Genomic DNA, 8,629 nt, shown 5'->3' with positions numbered 1-8,629 from the left:
TCGTTACCTTTTATCACCACTTTCAATCTCATATTCTGGTCCAATTTAACGCTATTAACTATATAAAGATGTTCACCTTCATCACTTCCATTGTCATAATCAACACTTAAAGTATAAAAAAATAATTCACTGTTCTTCATTATCACATGCCACTTAGAAACACTTTCAACTTTCGAAGCAAAGTCATTTTTTACATTTTCAAAACTTTGAATAATGTCTGCTTTTAAAAAGTTGTCAATTGCTGCAGCGGTTCTGTTGAAAACTTTTTTTTTTCTTTCTTGAGGGTCGTTCCTGACAACACTCTTTTCTTTAGTCAGATACTTCGGCAGATTTGGAAAAATTCTTGGGAGTGCATCTTCTTTTAACTTGGGGCACATTAATAGCAATTGTTGTGTAGTTCCGTCCTTTGTTTTGTACAGGTCATAGCGAATTATATCGTCTTCAGAAAAGTGTTTCATGCAGACAACACTATTTGCAGTGGGTGAAAAATCTTTGCGGGGAATAGCTAAAAGCCACAACTTTTTTCTCTCTTCATCTTTTGGAAATCTAAAGGCTGATACAACTGGACCTCCCTTTTTTATTTCACTGTCGTAATTGGAATTACAACCAGGAACACAACATTTACGCGGCATCTAAAATTGAGGTTATTTTGAACAATTAGCAAATTACTTTACGCTACACTTTACCGTTTGAAATTTCCGTTATTCCTAAAAATTAATATTTTCACAAGTTAATTCCAAAAGTTCACTACTAGTTAAAATTTGATAATAAATAAAACCAGATAAACACTTTTGCACTGCTACACACCGGCACAGATGTAACAGGTTGAACAGGTTGACCAGCCGCCGCACAGTGTTGCCGTATTTCGCACAACACGGCTTGTTAAGTAGAGGAGGCAGTGGGCCAGCCCAGAGATATGGAGAAGGAGAATGAGCTTCGACTTCTGCGCATCGGTACACTATGGGGGCCGCCATTTTATCAGTTAACCTTAAAGTTTTGTTTACCTACGAGGTTACGACGTTGTTGAACCAGTTGTAATTTGGAGTTAAAATTATTACTTAATTTGTTTTACCGTTAGTGTACGTGTGAACGTGCTTGTTAGTGTTAAAGGACATTATTATTGACAACAAACATGTCTTGTACAGTTTCTCACTGTAAAAATTGTCAACGATTTCGTTCAGAAGGTGTATCTTTTCATCAGTAAGTTTTCTTCATTATCTTATTAAAATCGAATACGTAGATAGTTATAATTAATAACAATTGGTTATTGCAATACTATGTGATCAATATTTATTATATCTGATTTTAGGTTTCCGAAAGATCGAAAACTTTTAAAAAAGTGGCTGATTGTTGTGAAAAAAGATGACAGCTTCAAACTGACTAAGTATAAGCTGGTGTGCTCAGATCATTTCACAACAACTGATTTCATTGTTGTAAATGAGTGAAAACGATTGAAATCGAACGCAATTCCCAGTGTGAATTTAGATGAAAGTCTAGAAGCTTCTTCAACTTCAATGAGTACTGTGAGTGCTACTTCAGCTGATATTTGAGAAGAGTCTCCATCGATTATACCTCAAGGTGTAAAGAGGACATTAAGGTTTGAATATTTTATTATATTGAATTTTTTACTACTGTTAATAATTATTATTTAGTGCTGCGCAGAGATACCATGGAAAAAGCAGTAGCAGTACAAGTGGAAGTAAAAGCAAGAACTCAAAAAGTAGTTCTGACAGGAGGGAAGGTGATAAGCTGGCGTTACATAAAGAAACTACATGAATTACAAAATGATGAATTCCTAAATGTTGCAAACAAGTTGAAAAAGGCACATTTGGAGTGATGGAAACAAAATGAAAGTAAGTTGTTTTCCTGACAATATTCCTTATTGACAATAATTAAGTTCTATTATAGGTGAGTTTAGCAGCACAAACTCTTAGCAAGAGTTGCGGATGCACTTGAATTTTTAAAAGATCTTGGTATTAGTGACTTTCAAGGTTGTGAAACAACAATAGAATTCATCAGAAGGATAGATTCTTTATTTGATATTCTCAATTCCCGAAGTGTACGTGCTAAGAATTTTAAGGCACCTTTGAGAGAAAACAATGAAGAAATGTGGCGTCCATTTCTCATCGACACCAGTGAGTATCTTCTGAATTTGAAGGATGTCACTGGCGGCCCTTTGTGGTGCACGCCCCGAAAAACGTCAATTCTGGGCTTTGTTATTTCCGCTACGTCGTTCATGGGAATTTTTGATGAATTTGTTAGTAGTAAGAGGTTGAATGACTTGCTAACATAAATGTAGTCAAGATCATCTAGAAATTTTCTTCTGCTCAGTGCGGTAAGCTTTTAAAAAAACAATTGTATTACTTTTTTATGCACTGGAATTACACAAATCTGTATTTATTTTTCTGTTTTCAGATCGAGAAATGGGTGAAACAATAACCCTACTCCTCTACGATTTTGTAAAACTTAGAAGATTGCTTCTATTTACAAACATAACGAGGGAAGGAGGAAATTGTAAAGTGCTTTGCACCACCTGTCTGCTCTCTGTTAACATTGGCCCAAAGCAAAAGAGCACAAATGTTCAACAATCAGTTGACGTGTTTGTCTTGAAAAAATATGATCTCGATATTTTGACTGAAGCACTTGCAGATCATGACTATGACCGTCTAAGTTTATTGGGCTGAGTGAAGTGGCAGAAAACGTGGCATATATTGGTAGCTATGTTGTCAAAATGGTGGTGAAGACGTTTAAGTGCGCAGACTGCATTTCTTCTTGTATTGAAACAAGAAGAAGTGACTTACACTTTTACAGATTATTGGACAAAAAAAACATGGGTAAAATCAAATACTTACAATAGTTATTTTTTAAGTCTTAACAAAATTTTGATTTTAGGTGGGCTTATTAAACCTTTTGCTGGGGTTGTGAAGACTTGTTGTTACTGTTAATACGAAAAATTTTGCAACTCACCGATAAACTTCCAAGCGATGAACAATTTTTTAAAACTTTCGGCATGCCAGCATTCTTTTTCCTAATTTAGAAGACCCACGCACTCGAGACGGTGGCCATCGATGAAGGCCATTTATATATTCTTATTAAACAAATAATTAATGCCTACATGCGAATAAGAATGTTTCATTTGAGCAAAAGACTTTCATGTCTTGCTCAAGGCACTTCTGTTAGACATGTGTACACATAATTAGTACTGTTTTCGCATCAATAAATATATTGAAGTATAATTATGTTTATTTATTCGTTTAAGGTGAAATATATTTTAGTTGTGATTTATTATTAGGTCATTGTAATTAATGATTTTAAACTTCCCGCCCAATAATGAAGCAATTGTCTAGGGATATCAAGTTCTGTTAGTGATTTGTGATTATGTTGGCAACAGTCAACTGATAAAATGGCTGCTTTCAATTTTAGACCAAGGATTTCGTCTGCGCATGGGGAAGCTCATTCTCCTTCTCCATATCTCTGGGCCAGCCATGCATGTTTAGTGGCATTTCACCCGTTGGGTTGGTAGTCCTCTGCCAATTTTTTCCACCCCATTTGTTACTGAAGGAGCAAAAGAGATTGTGGTCAAAAACGTCTCTCCTGTTTGAAAAATACATAATTCAGTGACCCATTTTCTAAATTTAAAATTTATAATTATTCTATCAACTGATCCAGTTTGAAAACCGTTATATCTGGTTGCATCTTTGATGATTTTAGCCTTTTTACCGAACCTTTCCTTATAAAAGGGCGTTTAACAAAATAAAATCGTACAATTGACGAAAACCTAGAAAAGGTAGCAATTGTTATTAAGGATTCTCGAAGTTGTGCAATAGCGCTGGCGATCGGACGGTAATGAGCATCACTTCCGCGATGCCGAATTCTGGTAGAAGAAGCAACCGAAGAAAACTGCCTTCCTTACCTCATGAAAGTTTACATAATCTAGTAGCAATTATTGAAAAGCAGCATATGGCTGAAAAAACTGAACGTTATAAAACATAAAATATCCATGTTTATTCAAGTAAAAACAAGGACACTGTTTTAAAAAAATATATATTTTGCAAAAGTTGAACGAAGTTGTTTTTTTTTAAACACACATTTATTGATATAAAATAAAAAATATAAACCCATTCAAAAGCAGCACGAGTGCAGACGACATTGCTTTCATTGCAGAACCAGTACCATCTGGAGAATCAGTAACTGGATCCGTAGTTGGATCAGAATCATACAAAGGAATGCCACCAATTACATTTGCTTCAATACCGCATTCATTTGAACCTCTTTTAATTTTAAAATATCCTTTCAAGTTTGCCCAGTCTGAACCCCAAGAATTGGCCACCAACCAATAAGGTACATCATTTTCTGATCCCCAGCCTATGATCTTCACAGCGTGACCCCCAAGTTCTGCACCATAAGTATATTGATAAACACCTAAACGTCATAATTAGCTACGATTTTTGCTAATGAATATGAATATCACACCTTCTTTGTAGGTCGTAAAATCTTCATAAACCTTGTAACTAGCTTGGATTGGTCCATTGGTCATAATTTCGTACTGTATTTGCTGGATATTTTCACTCATTGAAAAATAACTGGCACCGATACGACGATCGTTGTCATAAGCAATTGTGTAGTTTGTGTTTGTACAATATGTTTTACATGTTGGGGTCGTGTTGTTTAGGTAAGCCAAACCTTCGTAAGGTTTACATCCCTGCCAAATAAGCATGCTATTGCATGAATTTAGCACACATAGAGAAACTTACCGTGTTAGTATTATAATCACCACCAGATACAATTCCGCGTTCTTGCCAGTAAATCCAGGCAGCAAAGGCATATCCACCACCACAACCATAACCACAATGAGGACAACACGATAGTAGATCTTGTGGAGAAAATTCGAATTTGAGTTCGGCTTTGCTCAGTATGCAAAGTCTGTCTGACATGACTTCAGCAGCAGCAAAAGCCTATTTACGAAATATGTATAAATCAATATCTTCAACTTCTCCGTTCCAAGAAAATCTTACCCAACATGAAACACAATTTCCTTGATCTCTAATATTATCAATGACGTCTCTACACTCCAGCCATTGGTCTCTTGCGTCGAAACTTGGAGGAATTACAGTTTTTCTCCCTACTGGATGCACTTTTTTTTCTGGATGAAAATTCGGATCTTGATGGTTTCCCAAAAGTCCTAATCGCTTTTTCGCAAATTCTGCAGGTGTTTCACCTGGAAAATTGACGCCAGCTTTCCATGTGGTGTTTTTTGAGTTGATAGTTTCGACCAGAGGGTTGGAACATTCACTGTTTGGTTTAGTCCAAACAAGATGCCCAACTGTGCAAAGTAGAAGTAAATATTTCATGGTGCTGGCACAAAGTTTATTAGGTTTGATTTGATTTGCGTTTGTTGCTTATATATGCATAGTATGACAAATCGAATCAAAGTAAATTACCCTTTCGGGCTATCTAAATCTTGTTCCTGAATCTATGAACAAGTCCATTGTTTACTTATCATGCTAATCAGTTGTGATAAATGCACTTGGTATGAGGACATGTGTAGACAATAAAAAACCAAAGCATTGTACATGTCCAATAATTGATCGAAAAAAGGCTGAGGTTGTAATAAAAACTTAACAATCTGTAATAGGTACATACGAAATGATGATAATAAGTAAATAATGTGTCCCAATGTACGTAAACGTAAATGATTCCACAAATTCTATAATATGCAAGAAGTGCGTAAATGTGACATTATCTGATCTCAGCATTTAGTTCTAATTGATACATTTTCTCGCGATTTTAAATAAATTTAATTGTAAAGATAATAAATACTTTTAAAATAGGTTATCTAATACGTCAGTAAGCAAAGTGTTTAATAGCACTGTGGTGTCCCGATTTGAAAATTAAATTTCGCGATGAAATCTCACTCGACGCCACGGTCCCCGTCATGTCTAAGTCTGTTTCATTCTTTATTAATTTACAACATAATATAAGTGTCCACGCAAAATAGGTGAATGAAATTCACTGATTGAGGGTCAACTTATTATTTTATTAACGATATCCAAAATTCTGGTTGCTTTTACCTAAGTTATTCTTTATCCACACTTCATAACTTCTCATTCGAGATTTAAAATAGTTCATTTATGGCAGTTACACTAATGTTAAAAGTTAATCCATTTTTGAGAGAAAGAAATTTGAAATTTGTCATCGGTTAAATTAATATCGTAGTAATATTAATGGGATATTTTCTTACAGCCTGAATTTGAACATTTATTCCCGAATTATTATTTTGATTTTGACCATATGCATGTCGTGTTTATTTCATACGAACTTTGTCTTTGTATGCATGTTCAAGTCGGTCCACAAAATAAATTCTATATACATATTTTATTCAAGATTCTTGTTTCGTTCCTTGTGCGAGTATGTTCGTATATTCTAGCCTAACCTTTTTGCTAGGAATCAGTAAGGAATATCTTTCGATTCGGTCGCGGATTCGATATTGCTAGGACTAGAAGTTTTTCTTCTTGTCGTTCTTAACAGTTGAAGATTTCGTCTTCTTCGCAGAGGCAACCTTATCAATTTTATCATATTCTTTACATTTTTAGTGGAAACAACAAACTCTCGGAAATAATTATCTTCTTTTTGGGATCGATCCATTCCACTGACCTTTCGGAAACACAAGACACCTCTTAAACGGTGACGATATTTACTATCTTTTCTGAGATTTTTTTCTCTTAAGGAGTAACATTAAGAATTTTGTCACGTGAGACAAATGTTGAAGAAATTTCTGCAATGCAACTTTCTAAACTAGTAGAAGCCACAAGGGAATTTTGTTTATTGTCAGTTTCATGAATATTCATTTCTTCGTTATCTAACACATGATGCTTGATAGGCTCAACTTTTTCCATTTGTTCAGCTTTCGTTTAGATTGCTCGCCATACTTCGAAAAGATTTATACAATCAATATTGTGGTGTCCTGAATTGAAATTTAAATTTCGCGCTGAAAGAAAAAAGGAACCGCATTTGAAAAATTAAAAAAGGAAAATCAGTCAGGTATTGTTGCCGAGTAGGTTTTCAAGGGTTTCATGGTCATTTGTTGTGTTTCTTTGTGAGTGTTAAAACTGGTATGACCAATTTTGTTTGGGACAATTGTTTAAAAAAAAACGAATCGCATTCGACACCACAGTCTGCTTCTACGAGTGTAATTAGTGCAGTATCGGTTTATTAATAAATTTTTAAACTGAAGTCTAGAATACATAGTTCATGTTAAGAATTTTAATTCTGATGGTTCTAATGCACTTTAACCACAATCCTGTAAATGTTCTTCACATATGGCAGACAATTACTTATTCAGGCTTCACTCATTTTTTATAACAATGTCTAAAATATATATAAGTTCTGAATGTTTTTACTTAAGTTATTACATTACAGACACTTCATAACTTCTCATTTGAGATTTAAAATAGTTGCAAATTATCATCAGTAAAATTGTTAAAGAGTCCCGGATCGCTGCGGTACGGACCGGGTAGCTGATCGTACTCTCTCGCAAGCAGAGGCTTGTGACCTCCGTACTGTTAAGACGTGTTATGTTAGGATGTAAGTCCTGAGGCTTTTATGTCCCTTTTGCCATACCGTTCTTTAATAGGTTATGGGCCCAGGAAACGCGTAACCGCGAAAGTATGTTTAAAAGGTACGAGTGAAAGGAAACAAAAGTGCGCGAACACGCCGCCATGATGAATTCGGTAGCGAAAACTACGACACGTGGAGGCTTCAGATGCAGGCGGTACTCATTAGTTAGTGTTAGTGTTAGTGAGTGTTCTGTGGTACTCATCAAGAGCGACTTATGGGACTACGGAAAGTGCAAGAAACTCAAAACGGAGACGGAAAGCTCGAACACGTGATGACCTTAAAGCAGATCGGACATTATCCTGTCGATTAGACCCACCGAGCTGAAGCAAATGCAGTACTGCGAGACATCGCGAGAAATGTAGATGCCTTTGGAGGAAATTTACCAATCCAAAGGACCGGCAAGGAAGGGGACATTGCTGAAAGACTTGACACTGCACAAAATGGCGGAAGGCGACGACGTGCGTGAACACCTGGCGAATTTCTTCGGCTCGGTTGACAAATTAGACGATGTGCACGAGAACATCAACCCAGATCTTTTGACGATCCTTTTGTTGCGTAGCCTGCCAGCCAGTTTCGAAATTTTTCGATTAGCCATTGAGTCACGTAACGAATTAACGACGTGAGAGGGCCTCCGCATAAAAATTACCGAAAAGAGCGACGCACGCAGAAGCAACGTGCGCGGGGGGAGCGCACACGGCAGCACTTCCGGCGCCATGGTGGCCAACAAAGATGGCGCGCGACGCGATTACAACAACGTATTCGTCGCAAGTGCCAACGTATCGAAGTCGCCACCGGTGTTTGGACAGCGGGGCTACCACGCATCTGTGCAACAACTACCGTGACTATGGGCGAGGGTATCGCACATTTCGCGACGGACGCGACCGGTGAGAGAACTGAAGTTTCGCTAAGCAAGACTCTACACGTGCCCGACTTGTGTACGAACCTCATGTCCGTCAGCAAGATGACTGATCGCAGGTTCGAAGTGGGTTTTCGAAAAGAAGGGAAGGCTACG

At 36.8% G+C, this 8,629-nt stretch overlaps 2 protein-coding genes and 1 long non-coding RNA gene across 4 annotated transcripts in view; 1 reads left to right on the top strand and 2 right to left on the bottom strand.

Moving 5' to 3' along the window:
- Window positions 1–825, bottom strand: part of LOC135123075 (uncharacterized) — a 1,726-nt gene extending 901 nt beyond the window's left edge. The window contains exons 1-2 of the mRNA XM_064047582.1: window positions 687–825; window positions 1–632 (exon numbers count right to left, since the gene is read on the bottom strand). The exon at window positions 1–632 is cut by the window's left edge and continues 901 nt beyond it. Of these exons, the coding sequence (XP_063903652.1) occupies window positions 1–632 (632 nt within the window). The 5' untranslated portion in view covers window positions 687–825. The remainder of the gene's footprint in view (window positions 633–686) is intronic.
- Window positions 826–913: 88 nt separating this feature from the next.
- On the top strand, window positions 914–3,236 carry LOC135123566 (uncharacterized). Of its 2 annotated transcripts, none has more exons than XR_010279661.1 (6): window positions 914–1,200; window positions 1,310–1,597; window positions 1,653–1,853; window positions 1,909–2,335; window positions 2,416–2,834; window positions 2,893–3,236. It is a non-coding gene; the product is annotated as an uncharacterized LOC135123566 (long non-coding RNA). The 2 variants fall into 2 exon arrangements; XR_010279662.1 differs by having other exon boundaries at window positions 1,898–2,335.
- Window positions 3,237–3,419: 183 nt separating this feature from the next.
- LOC135123816 (cathepsin B-like cysteine proteinase 4) lies at window positions 3,420–5,413 on the bottom strand. Its single transcript, XM_064048693.1, has 5 exons — window positions 5,016–5,413; window positions 4,755–4,955; window positions 4,474–4,702; window positions 4,119–4,422; window positions 3,420–3,555 (listed from the first exon to the last, which is right to left on the bottom strand). Exons 1-5 carry the CDS (start codon window positions 5,349–5,351, stop codon window positions 3,420–3,422), a joined length of 1,206 nt encoding a protein of 401 aa, XP_063904763.1. The 5' UTR covers window positions 5,352–5,413.
- Window positions 5,414–8,629: the final 3,216 nt, after the last annotated feature.

Source organism: Zophobas morio, unplaced genomic scaffold (genome assembly GCF_036711695.1).
Source record: "Zophobas morio isolate AGI-343-1 ecotype UQ-CSIRO unplaced genomic scaffold, CSIRO_AGI_Zmor_V1 ptg000006l, whole genome shotgun sequence".
NCBI classification, from domain to species: Eukaryota; Metazoa; Arthropoda; class Insecta; order Coleoptera; family Tenebrionidae; genus Zophobas; species Zophobas morio.
This window is presented reverse-complemented; position numbering and strand designations above follow the sequence as displayed.

Bases quoted from the DNA above. Each gene is read 5' to 3' on its own strand.
- LOC135123816 (XM_064048693.1), bottom strand. From the start codon at position 5,351: ATGAAATATTTACTTCTACTTTGCACAGTTGGGCATCTTGTTTGGACT. The intron at 4,956-5,015 runs GTAAGATTTTCT...TTTCGTAAATAG, and splicing joins GAAATTGTGTTTCATGTTGG to GCTTTTGCTGCTGCTGAAGT. The intron at 4,423-4,473 runs GTGTGATATTCA...TATGACGTTTAG, and splicing joins TTTTACGACCTACAAAGAAG to GTGTTTATCAATATACTTAT.